This window comes from Callorhinus ursinus, unplaced genomic scaffold (genome assembly GCF_003265705.2).
Source record: "Callorhinus ursinus isolate GAN/ISIS: 27379988/994484 unplaced genomic scaffold, GSC_fseal_2.0 scaffold12, whole genome shotgun sequence".
NCBI lineage: Eukaryota > Metazoa > Chordata > Mammalia > Carnivora > Otariidae > Callorhinus > Callorhinus ursinus.
Window position 1 is genome coordinate 47,939,973 of NW_027397074.1, and position 23,433 is coordinate 47,963,405.

At 34.9% G+C, this 23,433-nt stretch overlaps 1 protein-coding gene across 4 annotated transcripts in view; it reads left to right on the plus strand.

Moving 5' to 3' along the window:
• The window catches only part of BBS9 (Bardet-Biedl syndrome 9), a 474,925-nt gene that overhangs the window by 180,630 nt on the left and 270,862 nt on the right, over positions 1-23,433 (plus strand). For all 4 annotated transcript variants that reach the window (XM_025873123.2, XM_073899047.1, XM_025873126.2 and 1 more), the window contains 5 exons: positions 303-356; positions 6,926-7,028; positions 9,092-9,196; positions 11,431-11,445; positions 17,930-18,070. In XM_025873123.2, the coding sequence (XP_025728908.1) occupies positions 303-356; positions 6,926-7,028; positions 9,092-9,196; positions 11,431-11,445; positions 17,930-18,070 (418 nt within the window). The remainder of the gene's footprint in view (positions 1-302; positions 357-6,925; positions 7,029-9,091; positions 9,197-11,430; positions 11,446-17,929; positions 18,071-23,433) is intronic.

The window sequence follows — 23,433 nt, forward strand, 5'->3', positions numbered from 1 at the left end:
TTTAAATTCTATTACTTTCAACATTTAATAAATTTGTCAAGAGAGTATTTTAATAATAAAATATGTGACCTTTTCCTTCCATTTTGGAAAAGGTTTTTATTAGCTTATGACTTTCCAGTTGAAGGCATTCAAAAAGCCACGTTGACCCTTATAGTCTGTCATTAGATTGATAAGTCCTTTATGGTTAGTTCCCCATTTTGGTGGTGGGAAGTATATATTGCACGCATTGTGTTTACTCATTGATGGACATGTAATTTGCAACTATTCTTTCCTTCCTTCTCTTCTCAATTCTGTTTTTACAGCAAGCTACTGATGTTGAAGTGGGAACTGACCTTGTCCCTTCAGTCACAGTTAAGGTATTGTACCATGGTTCTAGACTGTATTGTGCAAACAGTATTACACATTTCATCACATCTGCCACTGTTGTCACCCTACGACTGGCTTATGGAAATGTAAAACAAGCACTTGAAATTTACACATTTTCCTCAGCCTTGGGTAGGAAGCATAACCTTTATTGTTTCCTACAAATATAAAACTGATAATTGCATTTGTAGCAATGTTATGTAATATAAATAATTTTTATGGGTTATGCTTAACCATTATGTTTAAATGATCTAGGGTCTTTTTTCTAGAAACAAAATTAGCATTTTAAATATGTTGGAGGAATTGTGTCATCACCATTTATGATAGACCAACCTGTGAATTGCAGCATCATATATATAGGGGAATCATATGAATACTACTATCTTTCTTCTATCTATAATTATGTGTATATTTGAGAAGAATTTCCACTCATCTACCTGCCATATTAACTTTAAATGGATATATTTATAGCAAGAAAATATTAAATGAAGAAGCCACAAAGTAGAGTAATGACAAATTGATAATCCTAAAAAAATAGAATATGAAGGATGTGGTTTTGGTTAAGATTTTTAGTTCTGTCATTGTAGAATTTTAGAACTAGAACTCAAATGTAGAACCCTCTTAAGGCATTTAGATTAAAGCGTGGTAATCAGTCAGCACGTTATTAAGCTGAAAATATTTATCACTGCCCAGACCTTGGAGCCAGGAAAAGTTGTGGATCTTGGCGATTTGCTTAGTTAAAACTTGGACAGGACTTTTTATTTTCTTAGATTATGGGTTGCTGTCCTTGGAGGAGCTTGACAGGGCACCAGGCTTTACCAATTGTGTTCGCTTACACTGGACCCAGCGGGTGGCCCAAGTGTGGGGATCTTTGGTAGAAGTTGAAGGGAGCCCAAACTTGTAACAGTTTCCTAAGCTAATTTTTTTGGATTCTTGCCACTGGAAACAAGGGTGGTCTTTCCCCAGTTCTCCCTCCCCCCATCCAATCAAAGGCTCTATCTCATTAATACCTCTGAGTCTGGAAAAGCAGTAGTGGCAAGAAATCAAACACTTAAAAAAAAAAATGCTGCAGAGTTCCAGGAATGATCTATAGACTTTTGTGTAGAGAAACCTCTTTTTTATCTATCTACCGATACTGTTCAGACACACACACATAATAATTCAGGAGCACACTATAAATTGCAAAAAGAAATCCTGTACTTAAACCAGATAACAGTGCTCATGCTAATTCCCACCCCCCCACCAACTGCTGGTTATTGCTGTAAGTAAATACACCTTTCTCACCTATGCAGTTTTTAGGCTTTCACGTGTAATAATAGCCATCTTAAAATGATGGCATGAAACTACTGGAAAGTTCTTCATTAATGGAATTTTTATATTTGAGAATGACTAAGTCTCAGCTCTCTTCCTTATTGCCATTATTAAGAGCATGAGAAAGAATGCAACACACAAGGGTTGCATAAAATCAGCTGGACTTGTACAGCAGACACAATGACTTCCTGATTCTGTCAGACAGTTTCTATACAAATTTTGCTATAAATCTCTTCTTATAGTTTTTTATAACAACAGCAGCCAAGATATATAACCATGCAAGTTTCCATTATAATAAATCCTGTTAATTGAGAAAATTTTTCCATTCGTTCCAAGTGAATGAAGATGTGGCTACCTTGAGTATGTGTGCACAATGCGTGACCATCTCTTCCAGGCAACTAAGGCGGAGTGGTTGTTCATACCTGGCCTTTGGAGTCATATTTATATATCTAGGATAAAACTTTGGTATTATATTTCCTAAGGATCATATTTCATTTTGTTAGAACCAGAAAACAGCATGGAAAATTCTTATATTAATGTTTTATATTTTCCCCTTAATATTCTGTAATTATTCTTCTCTTAAAATATGAGGTTTATGATCTAGCCAAGTCTTTAACTCTTTTTTTTTTTTTTTTTGGCTCAAATACAAGTCTTCTTTGTTCCTCTAGTTATTTTCATCACACATCTCCTTGGTTCACATTTGAAAATGCCTAGGCCATTGTTGGGGTTTAATAAATCTGTGCATGAGAGCTATCATGATTTTACACAGTGTAAAATTGTGTGATCATTGTCTAAGTACACATTGTTATGCCAGGTGGAGTCAGAATGTCTTTTTTTTTTAAGATTTTATTTATTTGAGAAAGAGAGAGAGAGCATGAGCTGGAGGGGGGAGGGGTAGAGGGGGAGGGAGAATAAGGGGGGCTCAATGCTGGGCTCCATATGGGGCTCCATCCCAGGACCCTGGGATCATAACCTGAGCCACAGGCAGATGCTTCACCAAATGAGCCACCCAGGCGGTCCAGAATGTATGTTCTCTTATAAGCAGCTTATACTTTAAAGATTTTTCATTTTCACTTTTAAAACTAAGCTCTTATGATATATTCATGGTGATAGTTTTCAGTTCTCTTGCACATATTGGCTTATTGGTCTTGGACATGTTATTTAGCTTCTCTGAACCTCTTTTTTTAAACTGTAAAATGAGGATACTTTTTAATTACAGGCTTGTTTTGAGACTTAACCACAGTTGATTAAGAGCATGGACTCTGGATTCTGGCAGACAGAAGTTAAATTGTGGTTCTTTTACTTATAATCAGAGTGGCCTTGGGCAAATTATTTAGCTTCTCTGAACCACAGTTTTCTCTTCTGTAAAATGATGTATAGTGATAGTCCCTGTTTCATGATGTTGTGAAGATTAAATGAGATAATGCACACAAATAATTTATTCACATGGTTCCATGAATATAAAAAGCCGTTAATGGTTATCATTAATATTATTAATTTTATTTAAAAATATATGTATAGACTAGCATTATATTATTATTTATAGTAAAATATTTAAGTTGTATCCTGTTTATTCAGTGGACCTGGCATAATTTATTCTTCCCATAATTACCATCAAGATTTTACTAAAATTTTTTGTTTATAGTGATCAGATATCATGAAGGAAGCTTTGCTTGTGGTATGCAGATTCCCCTCATGTATTCCCAGGGCTTATAAAGTAAAAATTGAGGATTCATTGTTCATTTGATGTATTTATTGTATTTATTTGCATCAATAGTTATCCTTTCAAATTTTATTTTGCAAGTCAAAATTTTTGTGTTTAACTTATTTTTTAAGTTGTATAGACTACCCACATCATTTAAAATGATTGCACGATACTTACTGAATCTAATTATATGTATATAATGTTTCTGGGCCAGTTGTGTATTCCTGTATATTGTTTCTTTCTCTATAGTATGTGTGTGTACGTATATATTATATATATATGAATATATATGTAAAATATATATTAAGGAATAGGTGATACATGCCTTTTACTTAAGAGAAATTTGAAAACTACTTTTCTTAAAAATAAGTGTACCCTTGCACTATGTGAGTTAATAATCACATGTATTTCTCTCATATACTAGAATCTAATAACTCGACTATAAGTTGCTCTACAGCAAAGGTGCCATATAGAAGAGTGCTTCTTAACTCTGGTAGTACATAGGTATCATCTGGGGAGCTAGGAAAAAAAAAAACAATACCCAGAACTACCCCCAGAGATTGTGATTCAGTTGGTATACCAACCCTACCTGGCAGTTGACTGTGGTTAAGTCTGGCTTACCATACCAACCACGTGGATGAACTCATCCAAATGAGACTGTTCAAAGGTTGGGATTTTTAGGACACAGAAGTCCAAAGAGAGAACATGCGCAACGGAACTAAGATCTTTAAGCTTTTTCTTTGATAGCCTGAAAAATGATGCCCCTTAGCACTGTGGCCCAGTAAAAATCCACGGGCCTGATGTTTTCTGCTGCTGTTCCTCCTTAGGGAGTGAGAGAAGTCCTGGCCTTCTTTACCCAAACCTGTCCTACTTCCCAGTCACACTGTTAACCCAGAGTTCTTAGCTTTTGATTCTAATATGGGAGGGTTTTCTTAGCGTCACCATATAAGAGCACCAGTTTAGAAATGCAACCAGCTGAGATATGCAGCAGTCAATATTGCCACTCTTTGATATTTTCTAGAATTAGATCTGTCATGTATTTTTGTGTTAAGCCATGGAATAAAATGTGGTGCTTTGATATGTATCTAGGCTAGTAAATATCCACCTAGTAAGGAAATCTTTAGAGAATAATTAATTTATGCAAAAGATGGTATGCAGATACTACATAAGATAATCCCATTGCCACATCTATACGTAAAAGAAAATGAATACATATTTCATGATGTAATTATTCACCAAGTGCAGGGCAGATTTTTCCTTTTTTTTTTAAATATGTTTATTTATTTAAAAAAATTTTTTTAAAGATTTTATTTATTTATTTGACAGAGAGATAGAGAGAGAGTACAAGTAGGCAGAGAGGCAGGCAGAGGGAGAGGGAGAAGCAGGCTGTCTGCTGAGCAGGGAGCCTGATGCGGGGCTCGATACCAGGACCCTGGTATCATGACCCGAGCCAAAGGCAGCCGCTTAACCAACTGAGCTACCCAGGCGCCCCTCTTTAAAAAATTTTTAAATTAACATATAATGTATTATTTGTTTCAGGGGTACAGGTCTGTGATTCATCAGTCTTACACAATTCGGTGCTCACCATAGCACATACCCTCCCCAATGTCCATCACCCAGCCACCCCACCCCTCCCACCCCCCTCCCCTCCAGCAACCCTCAGTTTGTTTCCTGAGATTAAGAGTCTCTTATGGTTTGTCTCCCTCTCTGGTTTCATCTTGTTTCATTTTTCCCTCCCTTCACCTATGATCCTGTGTCTTGTTTCTCAAATTCCACATATCAGTGAGATCATATGATAATTGCCTTTCTCTGATTGACTTATTTCACTTAGCATAATACCCTCTAGTTCCATCCACATCATTGCAAATGGCAAGATTTTGGTTTTTTTTTTTTTTTTTGGGCCCTAAAATATCAGTGTGTGTGTGTGTGTGTGTGTGTGTGTGTGTGTGTGTACACACCACTTCTTCTTTATCCATTCATCTGTTGTTGGACATCTTGGCTCTTTCCATAGTTTGACTCTTGTGGACACTGCTGCTATAAACATATCAGACTCAACACCCAAAGGACAAATAACCCAATCAAGAAATGGGCAGAAGACATGAACAGATATTTTTCCAAAGAAGACATGCAAATGGCCAACAGACACATGAAAAAGTGCTCAACATCACTCAGCATGAGGGAAATCCAAATCAAAACCTCAATGAGTTACCACCTCATACCAGTCAGAATGGCTAAAATTAACAAGTCAGGAAACGGCAGATGTTGGCGAGGAGGCGGAGAAAGGGGAACCCTCCTACACTGTTGGTGGAAATCCAAACTGGTGCAGCCACTCTGGGAAACAGTAGAGAGGTTCCTCAAAAAGTTGAAAATAGAGCTACCCTATGACCCAGCAATTGCCCTACTGGATATTTACCCCAAAGATACAAATGTAGTGATCCAAAGGGGCACGTGCACCCCAGTGTTTATAGCAGCAATGTCCTTTGCTTTTTATAAAACATTTTAATGGTTTTATTGAGATATAATTCATATACCATACAATTTACTCATATAAAGAATTCAATTCAGTGATTTTTATTATATTTGCGGAGTTGTGGAACCATCACCGGAATTTAATTTTAGAACATTTTTGTCCCCTTAAAAGTAACCACATGCTACCTTTCATCTTCCATGGTCCACCCCTCCCCCGTTCCCATCCCTCAGCGGCTTCTAATCTATTTTCTGTCTCTATAGATTTGCCTATTCTGGACATTTCATATAAATGGAATCATACAATATGTGGTTCTTTGTGACTGGCTTCTACCCCTTAGCACAATGTTTTTAAGGTTTACCCATGTTATAGCATGTGCCAGTACTTCATTTCTTTTGATTACTGAATACACTGAATACTATTTCATTGTAAGGATATACCATATTTTGTTTATCCGTTCATCAGTTGATGGACATTTGGGTTGTTTCTACTTTTGGCTATTGTGAAGAATGCTGCTATGAAATCTGTGTACAAGTTTTTGGGGGGACATATATTTTCATTTCTCTTGGCATGGAATTGTGAGGTCATATGGTAAATTTATGTTTAATTTTTTAAGAAACTGTCAAACCTATTTTCTTGCATGGCTATACCATTTTACATTCCCATCAGCAGTGTATGAGGTGTTTTTCCTCACATTCTTGCTAACACCTATTTTGTGTCTGTTCTTTTGAATACAGCATTTTAGTAGATGTGTAGTAGTATCTCATTGTGGTTTTAACTTGTATTTCATAGTGATTAAAGATATTGAGCATGTTTTCATCTGCTTGTTTAGCCATTTCTATATCTTCTTTGGAGGGAAGTCTGTTTAACTCCTTTGTCCAGTTTCTAACTGGGTAGAAATTACCACTTACCTACTTACCAATTAATCTACTATTTATGTTACATGTTATGTTTGTCACTACTCATTTTTTCTCACAATGTTTCCTAATTATTTGCTAATGATTTTTTACATACTTTTGCTATCCTATCAGTTTGGATAAAATGTAATTTTCTATTAATAACAATTTCTGTTTCCTTAGGTCACATTGCAGAATCGACTGGCACTGCAAAAAGCCAAATTATCAGTCTATGTGCAACCACCTTTAGTATTGACCTGTGATCAGTTCACCTTTGAATTTATGGGTAAGTGTTCTGTTTTGGCTTAAAGTCTATCATGGTGTGAGGTTTTCTTTTAATTAAAAAAAATTTTTTTTAGTTAGTATGTTTATTTCATGGCTTATATTTCTTGTCTGAATAAGTGAGGCTGGTATCTTTCTAAAATCAGTGATTGTGTTGTTTTGCTTATATTTTCCCTCCAAACATCAAGCATGAATGATACTTTTTTAAAAAATAGCAATATTCAGTGAATGGTCATTGAGCTGAAGTAATTATAGATTTTCAAGTGCTTTCCTTAACTGGATGGGCCTGTAATTGTATTTAAATACAATTTAAATGTTTCTCTAGTGAGCTGTTTATTGAATCAGTTATGTTTGAAGAAAGAATATTGGCTTTGGAGTCTGGCCTGAATTTGAATTCTGGCTCTGACACTTACTCGATGTGTAACCTTCGTCAAACTACTTTAGTAATTACTTGGAACCTCCATTTCTTTTAATCTGCAGAAAGGGGATAGTGATATCTGTCTTGCAGGGCTGTTTTGCGGATTTAATTAGAAAATGAAGCTGTGTAAGATACCTGTAATAATGCCTAAAATAGTAGACAGGTCATAAATGGCCACTTTTGGTAAGATTTCTTTGCACAGAATCTCTCATGTCCTATCATTTGCATCCCAGTTGTCATTAGTCCCATCAAAATGATTTCTGTTTATCTTTCTAGTCTTTTTCTTTCTTTGTTTACTGCTGTTGTTCAGCTGGTCATTCTATATCTTATTCATGGAGTCAAGAACATATTTCTCTCTTTTGCCTTTGTATTATCAACCCTTACTTGAGTGCGCCAGACAGATAGGGGGAATTCAATAAAATATTAATTGAAACACTGAATGAATGGTCGAATGGTTGAAGTAACCTTGTAGGTGAGAATCATTGGATTTTCACTTTATTTTCTATTCTTTTCACAATACTTACAATTTGTCTTTCTTTTTTTATTATTATTTTTGTATATTTTTATTTTTTATTTTATTATGTTAATCACCATACATTACATCATTAGTTTTTGATGTAGTGTTCCATGATTCACTGTTTGCACACAACACCCAGTGCTCCATTCAGTACGTGCCCTCTTTAATACCCATCACCAGGCTAACCCATCCCCCCATGCCCCTCCTCTCTAGAACCCTCAGTTTGTTTCTCAGAGTCCATAGTCTCTCATGGTTCGTCTGCCCCTCCGATTTCCCCCCCTTCATTTTTCCCTTCCTACTATCTTCTTTTTTTTTTTTTTTTAACATATAATGTATTATTTGTTTCAGAGGTACAGGTCTGTGATTCAACAGTCTTACATAATTCACAGCACTCACCATAGTACATACCCTCCCCAGTGTCTATCACCCAGCCACCCCATCCCTCCCACCCCCCACCACTCCAGGGTATTATGCTAAGTGAAATAAGTCAATCAGAGAAAGATATGTATCATATGATCTCACTGATATGAGGAATTCTTAATCTCAGGAAACCAATTTGTCTTTCCAAAACACATTCTGAACAATTTATTTTTCCAGTTAAAAACCTCTTAAGACTGCCTAACACAGGTTGGAGGTCCAATACATGAATATAGAAGTCTATGTACAATCTGCAAAGTTGTTACAGTTACAGTTACATCCTTATGCAGTCCCCCCTCCCATTTTCCCCTGCAGTCAGTATTCTAGCCATGATAAAGTGTACTAATCCCTGTTCCCAGATTCTCTTGCCTTTTTGTGTACATATTTCTCTGATCATGCTGCCTATTCATCTGACTAAAGACAAGCAGTGATGTGGAATATGGGCACCCTTGTTCTGAAGTCAGTTTCCAGTTCTCTGTTAGCTGTATGACCTCGGGCAAGCTTCTTAATCTCTCTGTAGCCAGTCTCCTCATGCACAAAAGTTGGGGACAATAATAGTGCACACCTTACTGGGTTATTGTGAGGATTAAATAAATTAATCCATGTAAAGTGCTTAGGATACTAGCTGGCATGTAGTGTATGCATAATTTTAACTGTTGTTAATAATAATTGTCCAAAATTTTGTAACTTAATATTACTTTTACATTGCTTATAGCACCAGAGATGAGTAGAACAGTATCGTTTTCTGTTTATCTGAAAGGGAGTTATACACCACCTCAGTTGGAAGGAAATGCTGTTGTTTCTTATTCCAGACCATCAGGTAAGCACGCAGTTGTTCACAGATTTATAAGCCTAATTACTCCTTTTAAAATATTGGGGTTATGAGTAAAATATTTAAGTGTTTAAGACTGAAAAACACATTGTAAAATATTACTAAATGGAGAAATAATTCTTTCCTAGTGTTAAATGAAATTGTATGTCCAAATTACTGTTGTGTGTTATAAATTATTAGAGATAAGTCTATTTAGCTGATTTCCACATATAATGTTTGATTCTGTCTTCTCAATTAATAGCAAATATGATATATTTTTATTCACACTCAAAGAATGGTATTAGACTTCACTTATTTGTACAAAGAAGAAAAGCCTTGTCTGAATTAGTGAAAAAGACTATTATGAAATGCTCTAATATAAAGCAGTATTCAGAGTTTCAGAGACTGTTCTAATGACTAAATAAAACTCTTTAGTATCGTACGTGTTAAAATATTTAAGAACAGATTTACTACAATTTGATCTGTGCTTTTTCAAGGAACTCTTTTTAAATTAAAAACGTTATCTTCAGTCCAGTTGAGATTCAGTTAGTGTAAATTTCAACTTCGTTTGGTTAAATTTTATAGTTTGTTTTTTTCCCTGTGCAGTGAATTTTTCATATTAACTGTTTGACAATCTGTTTATTGGTAGAATATGAATAATTAGTCATTGCTTTTTTTTTCAATGTTTTAACGTAGTGTAACTGATAATAGGATATTTTAGCAAGGTTGCATTTGTGTTTTTTAAACATTTCTGTACAGTTTTTTTAGTTCTAAAAGTTTTAGAGATGCCTTGATTATCTTTTTCTTTTCTACTGATGTCCACTTTGTGTATTTAGCAATGTTTTTTAATAATTATAGTTTTAATTTTGTCTAAGTGAATTTTCTGGCTTATGCATTGACAACCCTGTACTCTAAGATAACGTTATCACTTTAATACATGTTTTCAAAATCTACTTCTTCTGCTTTGTAAGTTATTTTGCTTTAAGTTGTTAAAAAAATTCATTATTAACCAGTATTGACCATTTTAATCATTTATCTATATTTTCAAAATCTGGGGTTATGTAAATATTTTATGTTTAAATGACTTTGAGGAAGCTGGCTTCAGAAAGAAATACAAAACTTCCATAAGGCATCAAAGAGAGACTTCTTTAGTTGGATATTTCTGAAAAGAACATTGAAAGTTTTAGTGTTATTTTAATTTTGAGTTGTGAAATAAAAAAGAAAGAAATATTTGGCTAAAATCTCTAGATCGTTTATCATTAATTGAGCGTCTCAATAATCATAGGCACTTTTACACTTTTTATCCTTGTTACACTTCAAGTATGTGTTGTAGAGACTGTTGATGCCTTAATTCAACTAAGTATTTCATTTGTTTTCAGGGAAAGGGGTGACACTGGTTGAATATGAATTTAAAATAGAGAAATAGGTTACATAGCAAGTGGACAAAATGCTTTAAAAATATGTTATAAAGTTGTAAAATCAGTCTGTGATCTTATGGTTATACATACCATTTTTAAAACTAGTATGCTTTTCTATAGACAGAATTTAAAAGATTATAAATTATTGCTAAACCAAAGAGAATAGCATTAATTAGTTGAAAGTTAATTAGAAATTAAAATGTAAAAAAAGTCTATAAAAATAAAGGAATACCAAGACAAGCCAAAAACAAAAAGACATTATAATATAAGTGAGAGTAACTGGAAATACTGTGTATTTGGCATTTCCCTCAAATTTTTTTCCCAACAATTCATTTAATCCTCTTGATGTCATTTACATATTGAGTCTGGTTTGCTCTTGATCTAGATCATATACCTTATGACTTTTTTTTTTGCCACATTTACACTGAAATAACACACTGTCATTGACTTCTGAGAATGAATGTACAAATATATTGTTAGATTTCACTTATTCATGTTATATTCTTCAGTTGTGAATTGACTTATTTTTATTGGGGGCCACTTAAATCATCTGAGAGAATCTCAAAAATTTTAATTCATTTATATATATATTTTAATTTTATTTTATTATGTTATGTTAATCACCATACATGACATCATTAGTTTTTGATGTAGTGAACCATGATTCATTGTTTGCATATAACACCCAGTGCTCCATGCAATACGTGCCCTTTTTAATTTATATTTTTAAGCAGATGTGTATTAAATTTGTGTTGTAATTTTACCACAAATAATTTGTTGCATTCTTTCTCCCCTGTCCTTTTTTGCATTGCCTCTGGTGGATAGATCGAAATCCTGATGGTAAGTGAAAAGATAATTTAGAACAAAATGAATTTCAGAATTGAAATTTGGTCAGTGAATTAACTGGTATTATACCATGAATGAACTATTTTTATAGACTGCTATTTTAACTATAGAAACTTCTTTAGGATGATTCAGTGCCTTCATGTGGCTATGGAGAGGATCATAAATGTTTCCTTACATAGAGACTTGTCATTCATTATTAGTTGTTTCAGAGTCATGAAAAAGGATGAAGCTCCCTGACTTTTTTGGAAAAAAAAAATCAAAAGTGTCATTGACCACTTATATCTGTAAGTTATTGGTGATTTACTCATATGCTCTGCTATCTTATTTTACTTAAAATAAAGAAAGAATAAGGAAAAAATGGTGTTCGTCACTGAATTCTCATCGTCTGTTTTCTTTTTCTTTCTTTCTTTCTTTCTTTCTATCTTTTTTTTTTTTTTTTGTAATTGATTGAGGGCTGGGGCAAAGTGGTCAAAATGTCACTAGGGTATAGGGAAAGGATAGGCCCTGTGAGGTCTTTTTGATCATGCTAGTGGTTTTGATGTTTATTCTGTGACCAAAGGGTAGCCACTAAATGGTTTTAAGTATGTCATGAAGTGCGTGGATGTGAACATGCACACATATGCTTTTGCCCCAGAAAGGACAGGAACAGATTTGTATTTTGGAAAGATCACTCTGACTCAGTGTGAAGAACTGGTTTTGAAGCCAAATTGCCTGTCAGAAGTGCAACTGGAGGTTATTGCAGTGGAGTAGAGTAGAGGTGTTGGAGATGGGGCAGAGACCTATTCAGGCTTCAGCTCAGTAGCAGTGAACACCTCTGTTGCAGAGATCTTCATATCTGAGTACCATCTCTAGTCAAAGGGATCAGGGTTCTTAGAGAAAAGGCTGTTTCCAGGTCTGGAGAAGGGAAAATAAGAGAGTCTGTTCTATATTGTTGGGTCAGAGAGCAAAGAAGTGGTCAAGAGAAATGATCACAGTACCTCACAATGATTCAGAAGCCGGTGGAGGAGTTTCCACTGGCTAGATATGGGACATTTTGAGCATCAAAATCATAATAATGGTAATTTATTATAATATATTGAAGACAGAACTAGAATCTGTCAGTACGGTGATAAAATAAAGGCACGTATAGAAGGAAAACTCTGCAAAAGGAGGTCAGCTAATAAGTGTAGAATGGGTGATAGAATTAGAGAATCATTATTTTGCAAAACCTTTGTAATAATTAGTTCAGGAAAGATTCATCAATGGACACTAAATTCATTGGAGTAATAGAATATTCAGTCTCAAAACATTACCTCATGGATTACTTTTTAATTACAAGGAGAAAACAATCTCTACAGGAGTGGTTTGGTAACACTACCATAACCAAGTGATCAATGTTAGTGTCATTAATATCAGCACAAACTGACATTATATACTACCTGTACTGATGCACACATCTTTTGAGACATACAGATTTTCTGTTTTCTATATGTCCGAATAGATCCACTGCTCTCTCTAATCAGAGCACCACAAGCACTTATTCTGTCGGCCTATTTCTTATCTTGTTTAGAATTTGTGGGGCAATGTCATCAAGGTTCTGACCCCTTGAACTTACCTGGGCCAATGTTGATTGTTACCTATTTTGTTTTCCCCCAATCCTTTATGTATGACTGTGCTGCAATACCAGTCATAATATGAATTTCAATAAGTTTGTTCCTTAGGTTTCCCTAGTAGATTTTGGGCTCCTCGGGAGCAGGGTTTAAGTACTCATCTTTGAATTGTGCGATGTCAGGGTAGATGACAGGCACTTAGAGTATGTCCTACTTTGACTATTTTTCTTTCTCAACACAGACTTAGTATGGTGGTTTATTAGATATTTTGAGATAAATATTAGATAACAATATTAATTAGTAATAAATAAATACTTAAAAAATAATGGCAGTAATTTACTCATACAGTTTTGGTAATGCCAACAACTTGAGTTGCATTGTATCTGGGAAGTGAAAATATATTTATATGAGAAACATTTTAATAGGAGTAAGTGTTTAGCTTAATAACATGAAATATACTTGTCAAATTGGGATTTTGGGTTATTAAAAATAACTGATTATTAACAATAAATATTTACATTTTACTTGGCAAGTTTGGATCTAGCTAGTAAGATTTTATACTAACTTTTGTAAAATACCATATTATTTAAATGATTAATTTTAACTTTAAGAAACTGGTTAAGGTTATTATTGAAAGGAATTTACTCCCTCTTACTGTAACTTCAGTCCAAACCACGAGAAAAAAAAAATCACAATACATGGAAATTTTTGTATTTCAATACAAAGCTAATAATCTCTTATGATATATTTTTAAATTATAATTAAGCTTTACAGAGTAGGGTTACAATATTCAGCTTCACCTAGTTGGCAAGATTAAATAATATATTGCTACTTAGATCTTAACTTACACACAAGGCTTCAAATTTCAAAGACTGGTCCATTTTATTGGCCTGATCTGTTCAGGCTCTTTGCAGATAAGCAGTCCTGCTTTTACATGTGGAAAAAGAGAAGCAAAGGAGGTTTTATGTTGTCCCATAAGAGTTAGTCTCCATTATGTCTGCATTAAAGTTACATGACATGGGCAGTGTAAAACATGACTGCAGATGGGGCACAGTACGTAGCCAGACATAACAGGAAGGGATCAAGGAAGTTCTGGCTCCCAGACATTGCTACTGCTTTGGGGTTCCTTGTTTTCAAAATGAAATGACTCTAGCAGGCCCCTGGAAAGAGTTCTGAAGGCATTATATAGATGTGTAATATATATAGTTATTCTACTCTGATATATATGTTCTTTTCTCCTCCCCCCCGCCAAAGCACATTTGGTTTCTCTCTTGACAGTGATACTGGGCTCTTGGGTGTGCCAGGTGTAATTAGAATTGTCTTCCTGGAGAAATTGTTCTGTCAAGAGTGGATTTAGTGTGAATTTTCTTTCTAAGTGTTAAATAATTTTGTGATTAATTGCACCAGAGTAGTTGCGACTATCCATTTCCTCTGTTAGGCTAGAAAGGGAAGTGTCTGAAGGAGAGGTGATTATATTTGGTAAAAAACTGCAGAACAAAGTCATTCTGATGAACGAGTAGGCCAATATTTGAGTATTATAAATGACATTTTTTTTTCTCAGCAAAACAGAGAGTTATTTGAATAAGCCAGATACAGAGACTGTTTTTCCAACTACATAGAGAAAATATCACTGATGGTAGGCAAAGTTAGGATCAATTAGACTTTCATCTAAGTCAAAAGCTATTCTAGTAGCAAATTTGAAAAGTCTTTAAATACATGCAATTCTTTCTTTCCTTATTATAGGTACATATATGCATGCATTCACACATACCTCTATACCTCTGGCTTCAGGTTCTTAGATGCAATCACAGCCTGAAGAGTAAATTGTTAGCAAATTTTCATTTCAGGTTTTTCAAGAAAGCATAAAGCTCAATAGAAATGTGCCTCTGATAAACTCCATGTCTAAATACTGGAGATTGTATTTTAAAAGACTGGGGTTTTAATTTAATGGAAAGTAGTGTTAAATACTGGCATTACAATTTTTCTTTTTAAAGATATGGTTTCCTTAAACTGGTTTTTAAAGGATTTCATTTTCCCCCCACCCCCCACCAATGGTAAAACTTTTCAAGCTGCCAGCATTTAAAGAATAGCCATAATCATTTTATTAAGTATGAGTGTCATCATTTTTCAAAATAATGTTTTCCAAATGTCCTATGAAACAGGTTTACAGTTCTTGGAGAGAAAAGCAATTATGGAGGGTTTCTACAAATCTTAGCAACTGCAGACCATTGCCCTAGTGTGTGATACTGTCATTAACTGACTTGAGTTGTGAATTGAGTTATAATGTATTTCCCTTCTTGGGTTCATTAGTGTTTGCAAGCCATTTGTTTCAATTTCTGAAAACATATATATATGACCAGTTACTTTAGCTCTAGGTTCTTGGAAATTTAGGGTAACTCAGTAACATAAGACATAACATATAGACTCAGTAACATAAGGCCAGTGTTATTGATTGTGATTAATTTTTTTTTTTTTTTACCACCAACTCAAATAGTATCTATCTGATCCAAGTGAAGTAGAGCCACAGTTTTAGCAGTATAGTTTCAGAAGGACATTTATAGTCAAATTTTGTTTGAACACTTAGCTCAGACTTTGGGTGAAAGTATATAGAAAGGTAGCTTCTCTTCGTGCCTGTACAGAATTGTCAAAAGATGACGGATTTTTTTCCATTACTACATTCATTAAAAGTGAAGGAAATGGAAATAGGTTTTAGTGTCTTTGTTCTTTCCAGGCCGCATCTATTAATTGAGGCTGTAATTTATATATTGTAGAGGAAACATATTAGTAGGTATATTTCCATAATTTGGAGTTATATGGAATATATGAAGTTGGAAAAAATGCTTTGTAATATTTTTATGGTGATATTGATGGTTGTGGTTTGAGCAGTAGCTTAGATCATGTTACCATAATATTTTGAGACAAAACATTTCATCATTGTAAAGTACAAATACACATGCCTTTAAAACCTCAGAGAATGTCAGGAAATAATGCCTTGGGACTTTTCTGAAGAGACACCAGTTATAATTTGCATCTAGGATTCCAGGAGAAGTGAATTTAACATCTGTTGGTTTTGAGCAAAAAATGAGCTATGTAAAATTTAATGGATAATAGATTATGTTGAAGAGAATCACAAATAGGCTCCACATGCTCTGAAAAAGTATTTAATTGACCTCATATATCAGTATGCTTGCCATTGTTGAGATCTCTCACTATCCTCTTGAATAAGTAGTGCTGGAAAGTGTACTCCCAGCTTGGATGTCAAGCAAGCCCCACAACTCCAATTGGCATTAACAGAATATATCGCTAATTCTAGGGATTCTGCTTTGGGATCATGTCCCCAAGCTTTAACTGCTTCTGCTTTTGCTATTTTTAGGCTGCTCACTGACTCCACTATAAAGAGATAAAGGAATTAATGTGTGGCTACATCAAGTAAAGTAGGACGTTTTAAGTTTTTCATTTCTCTACAGCAATATACTAAGATAGAGGTTTCAGTATATTACCTTTTATCTTATCCAATCAAAGGTGGAATCCTAGAATAAAAGGAGAGAACAATGAAGTTGTAGAAATGGCTTTGCTAGATTTATAAGTAAAGAACCTAATTTGCTTTGGTTTCAATTTCATTCTCTGTAAAAATATTGAAAGGAATGATTTTTTTTTTTTTAAAGATTTTATTTATTTGAAAGAGAGAGACACAGCGAGAGAGGGAACACAAGGAGGGGGAGTGGAAGAGGGAGAAGCAGGCTCTGTGCTGAGCAGGGGCCAGATGCTGGGCTCGATCCCAGGACCCTGGGATCATGACCTGAGCCAAAGGCATACGCTTAATGAGTGAGCCATCCAGGTGCCCCTGAAAGGAATGATCTTAAAAACTTTTAATTTTGACATAAAACTCTTAATTGTTATTTATTTAATTATGTTTTTTAATATGCCTGTAAATGTACTAAAAAATTCAGTTGAATGACCATGTAATACTTTCAAAATGTCACTTAACAGTGATATGTAAAGTTAAATGGATTGAGAAAAATTTAATTCATATGAAAGTAATATTCTTAATATTACTGTGTAAAATGACATGAACTTCAGTAGAACTACAGTAGAGCAAATTCTGCCTTCATGTTTATAATTTATTGTAGATTTTTAATTGTAATTTGAATCTTCAAGAAGTAAAAATAGCTAAAGATTTAAATTTTTTGGTGGTAGAAAAAATATTAGATAAGGTCATATAGCATCTTCCTGATACAGATTTCATATACATATTTGCTCATTTTAGGGGCTAGAGATTTGAAGGTCTTAGTTTAAAGATGGTTCAGTAATTGAATATAAAATTGAATTAACTGGTTTTTTTTGCCTCTTTAAAAATTTTTTAAATTTTAAATTCAATTAATTAACATATAGTGTATTATTAGTTTCAGAGGTAGAGTTCAGGGATTCATCAGTCTTAATGTAGTACCCAGTGCTCATTACATCACGTGTTCTCCTTAATGTCCATCACCCAGTTACCCCATCTCCAGCCCCCTGCCCTCCAGCAACCCTCAGTCTGTTTCCTGTGATTAAGAGTCTCTTATGGTTTGTCTCCCTCTCTGAGTAAATATACTGTGTTGTATAGTGTTCACCTGTGATGATTTTTAAAGTATGCTCTTATATTAAAGACAGACCTCATGCCTATGCTCTTTTTTAGGATTTTATTTTTGTCTTGAACTTTTTGACAATAATATAAAAATATGTATTATGATAATACTTTGTAGTTTTTTCAGTTATGCTAAATGAAATGGGCCAGAGCAAAATTTTAAGATAAGATATATTGCTACTCAAACTATTAATATAGTTCAAATTTTTTGGGGTCAAATTTTCTGTCAAGTCTATGAATCTACATTTCTCTCTTTTTATTTCAGGCATTCCTCGGGTTATCCAATGTAAATTTAGACTTCCCCTGAAATTAATCTGTCTACCAGGTCAGCCTTCAAAAACTGCAAGCCACAAACTAACTATTGATACCAACAAATCTCCAGTTAGTCTTCTCAGTCTCTTTCCAGGTAGGACTTTTGAAGTAACATGCCTATAACATCAGAAATGTTAAGAATTCAGAATGGAATCCTTCATCAGCAGGTAATGATAGGGTAATTATCAGATAATTGTTAAGTCAGAATATAAAAATGTCTCAAAGATTTTTCTTTCTTGTTTGCCTGTTCAAGGGCAAATAGCTTATATCAACAAGGTAATAAGGTGTACCTTTTAAGTTTGATTAAAATTATTAAAATCATTTTGCTTCAGTATTCAGAAATGAAAACATCAAATGTTTCTTTTTAGACTGTGGAATTTTTTTGGCTTGGAATGTAAATATTTATTATTCATCTTTATTGTAGGTTTTATATTCTATGCCCCTAAAAAGTAATCTCGTAAGTAGATGCTCTTTGTGGTTTTGCTTTCTCCAGCAGCTGGAGAGGGCGATTGTTCAATTCTCTGGTTCTGATCCTTTGAAAGAGGTTTCGTATATAAAGCTTGAATATCACAGTGAATTTGGGGTAATTTGTGAAGGTGTGACTTTCTCCAGGTATCAGTTTTTCTTTCTGAGTAGCTTAGACAAGAGAGAGATGTTGATTGGATAAAACATCTTTAGTAACCAGGGTTTCTAATCCTGATGATGGGGTGGCATTAAAAAAAAATTTGGGAATTAAATCAACCTTTTCAAATCCCTTATTAAAAATTGGCACTGTTGACTATGATACGCATCCTCACCCAGGCATTAGTGGATAGGATTTAGAATACAAAGAGTATTTTCCACAAGGTTTAGAAATTTATGGTAAGTCAACTTTCGTGTTATTAACTACTTAAAGTGCTTAAAATTTATTTCTCATTAATTTGAAGTGTTTAAAAAGCTTTATTTATATCTAACTCAATGAAAAATCTCCAAAATTAAATACTCTTTATTACAACTAATGTATTCTTTAGTTTGAATTCAGTTTGGACACACACACACACACACACACACACACACACACACACACACACACTTTGTTAGCAAATATTTTTATACTGTTTGGTTTCTTTCTCCTTTTCCTTTCCCTTCTCTTTCTTCTCAATTTTCTTATAACACATTTGGGTTATAAAAAAGGTGGAAAGAGCCACTATCCTTACAACATCTTATACAAATGTATTAGTTCCTTGGGTCTCCTATACTGTCCTGGGAATATAGTCGGAAATGGCATGCTGCACACTGAATTTATTTGAAAAATGTTTAAGACCTTGGCTTCTGAGTGGGTGATTTTTACTGTAAGTGGATGAAAACCAACAGAGATTGAATAAAAATGGATGCTTTTAACCAGAGAGGTAATCTCTGTAAGATATGGATTAGACAAGAAGAACTAAGGAAAGCTTAGATAACTCATCCATTTTCCTCCTGATTTTAGTCTCAATTGTTTTTATGTCACAGGTTATCTTAGGCTTATCAGCATATTTTTGCTTCTTACTTACTCTAGGCATTACTCAATGACAAATTAAAAAAATTTTTCCCCCAGATCCAATGTATATGATTTGGCATGTTCTGTTTTGGAATTGTTGGATGTGCATTCATATTGGACATGATGGAATCCTGTAATTATTTAAAATAAGTACTCTTCTTACTTTTTCACTTTTTACTTCTTGAGAGTGCTTTTTACTCTTGGTATGTATAAGACTTTCTACATTGATGTCAGATAAATTTGCTATTGCGAATCTGTTTTTTAGCTGAAGTAAACCAATTAATGAGCTTCACAGAGAAGAAATAAAACTAGATTTAATCTACATCTCTTCCTATTTGTTTATTTCAGTTCTTTGTTCTGAACAAATATAGGTATATTTACAATAACTTTAGTTTTTCTTATTACAAAAGAAATGTGAAATTTAGAAATGGACAACCAAAAGGAGGAAAACAAAAATTACTGGTAATTCCACCATCCAGCAATGTCTACTTATGTTTCATGACATTTGCCTAATCTTTTTTTTTTAATTATGTCATGTTAGTCACCATACTAAAAAACTATCATCATTAGTTTTTGATGTAGTGATCCATGATTCATTGTTTGCATGTAACACCCAGTGCTCCATGTAATACATGCCCTCCTTAATACCCATCACTGGGCTAACCCATCCCTCCACCCCCCTCCCCTCTAAAACCCTCAGTTTGTTTCTTGGGAGTCCACAGTCTCTCATGGTTTGTCTCCCCCTCCGATGTCTCCCCCTTCATTTTTCCCTTCCTTCTCCTAATGTCCTCTATGCTATTCTTTGTTACACAAATAAGTGAAACTATATGATAATTGACTTACTCTGCTTGACTTATTTCACTTAGCATAATCTCCTCCAGTCCCATCCATGTTGAGGCAAAAGTTGGGTATTCATCCTTTCTGATGGCTGACTAATATTCCGTTGTATATATGCACCACATCTTTTTTATCCATGCGTCTGTTGAAGGGCATCTTGGCTCTTTCCACAATTTGGCTTTTGTGGACATTGCTGCTATGAACATTGGGGTGCATGTGGCCCTTCTTTTCACTACATCTGTGTCATTGGGGTAAATACCCAGTAGTGCAAATTCTGGGTCATAGGGTAGCTCTATTTTAATTTTTTGAAGCACCTTCACGCTGTTTTCCAAAGTGGCTGTACCAACTTGCATTCCCACCAACAGTGTAAGAGGGTTCCTCTTTCTCCACAACCTCTCCAACATTTGTTGTTCTTGCCTTGTCAATTTTTGCCATTCTAACTGGTGTCAGGTGGTATCTCAGTGTGGGTTTTGATTTGAATTTCCCTGATAGCTAATGATGATGAACATTTTTTCATGTGCCTGTTAGCCATTTGTATGTCTTCTTTTGAGAAGTGTCTTTTCATGTATTCTGCCCATTTTTTGACTTGATTATTTGTTTTTTGGGTGTTGAGTTTGAGAAGTTCTTTCTAGATCTTGGAAATTGGTGCTTTGTCTGTACTGTCACTGCAAATATCTTCTCCCATTCTGTGGGTTGCCTCTTTGTTTTGTTGCCTGTTTCCTTTGCTCTGCAGAAACTTTTTATTTTGATGAAGTCCCAAAAGTTTATTTTTGCTTTTGTTTCCCTTACCTTTGGAGACATGTCTTGACAGAAGTTGCTGTGGCCAATGTCGAAGAGCTTACTGCCTATGTTCTCCTCTAGGATTTTGATGGATTCCTGTCTCACATTGAGGTCTTTCATCCATTTTGAGTTTATCTTTGTGTATGGTGTTAGAGAATGGTTGAGTTTCATTCTTCTACATGTGGCTGTCCAATTTTCCCAGCACCATTTATTGAAGAGACTGTCTTTTTTCCATTGCATACTTTTTCCTGCTTCGTCGAAGATTATTTAACCATAGAGTTGAGGGTCCATATCTGGGCTCTCTCTTCTGTTCCATTGATCTATGTGTCTGTTTTTGTGCCAGAACCATGCTGTCTTGGTGATCACAGCTTTGTAATATAGCTTGAAATTGCATTGCCCTAATCTTTATAAAAATATCTTTCATTATCCCCAAAGGATTTTACTTTGCATAATGCTGTGAAGTATTTTTCTATATAATTAGATATTTTTATTACATAATTTTAAGGATTGCATAATATCCTATCATAAATCCATACTATAAAATCATTCGGCCAGCATTATGTTTTTGACATGTTATTTTCAGTTTATTAATATTGTAGATATATTGTAGCAGTACTCTTTCAAATTTATTATTACTTCTTCGATGAATATCTAAAAGTGAAATTAGACAGTCAAAAAAAGGATAAGAATATTTTTATTTATTTTTATTTTTAGTTTATTTTCAATTTTTTATTGTTATGTTAATCACCATACATTACATCATTAGTTCTTGATGTAGTGTTCCATGATTCATTGTTTGTGCATAACACCTAGTGCTCCACGCAGAATGTGCCCTCTTTAATACTCATCACCAGACTAACCCATCCCCCCACTCTCCTCCCCTCTAGAACCCTCAGTTTGTTTTTCAGAGTCCATCGTCTCTCATGGTTCGTCTCCCCCTCCGACTTACTCCCCTTCATTCTTCCCCTCCTGCTATCTTCTTCTTTTTCTTTCTTCTTAACATATGTTGCATTATTTGTTTCAGAAGTACAGATCTATGATTCAACAGTCTTGCACAATTCAGAGCGCTCACCATAGCACATACCCTACACAGTGTCTATCACCCAGCCACCCCATCCCTCCCACCCCCCACCACTCCAGCAACCCTCAGTTTGTTTCCTGAGATTAAGAATTCCTCCTATCAGTGAGGTCATATGATACATGTCTTTCTCTGATTGACTTATTTCACTCAGCATAACACCCTCCAGTTCCATCCACGTCGTTGCAAATGGCAAGCTCTCATTCCTTTTGATGGCTGCATATTATTCCATTGTGCACATATACCACATCTTCTTTATCCCTTCATCTGTCGATGGACATCTTGACTCTTTCCACAGTTTGGCTACTGTGGACATTGCTGCTATAAACATTGGGGTGCACGTACCCCTTCGGGTCCCTACATTTGTATCTTTGTGGTAAATACCCAGTAGTGCAATTGCTGGGTCATAGGGTAGCACTATTTTCAACCGTTTGAGGAACCTCCGTACTGTTTTCCAGAGTGGTTGCACCAGCTTGCATTCCCACCAACAGTGTAAGAGGGTTCCCCTTTCTCCACATCCCCGCCAACATCTGTCGTTTCCTGACTTGTTAATTTTAGCCGTTCTGACTGGTGTGAGGTGGTATCTCATTGAGGTTTTGATTTGGATTTCCCTGATGCCGAGCGATGTTGAGCACTTTTTCATGTGTCTGTTGGCCATTTGGATGTCTTCTTTGGAAAAATGTCTGTTCATGTCTTTTGCCCATTTCTTGATTGGATTATTTGTTCTTTGGGTGTTGAGTTTGATAAGTTCTTTATAGATTTTGGATACTAGCCTTTTATCTGATATGTCATTTGCAAATATTTTCTCCCATTCTGTCGGTTGTCTTTTGGTTTGGTGGACTCTTTCTTTTGCTGTGCAAAAGCTTTTGATCTTGATGAAATCCCAATAGTTCATTTTTGCCCTGGCTTCCCTTGCCTTTGGCGATGTTTCTAGGAAGAAGTTGCTGTGGCTGAGGTCGAAGAGGTTGCTACCTGTGTTCTCCTTTAGGATTATGATGGACTCCTGTCTCACGTTTAGGTCTTTCAACCATTTGGAGTCTATTTTTGTGTGTGGTGTCAGGAAACGGTCCAGTTTCATTCTTCTGCATGTGGCTGTCCAATTTTCCCAGCACCATTTGTTGAAGAGACTGTCTTTTTTCCATTGGACATTCTTTCCTGCTTTGTCAAAGATGAGTTGGCCGTAGAGTTGAGGGTCCATTTCTGGGCTCTCTATTCTGTTCCATTGATCTATGTGTCTGTTTTT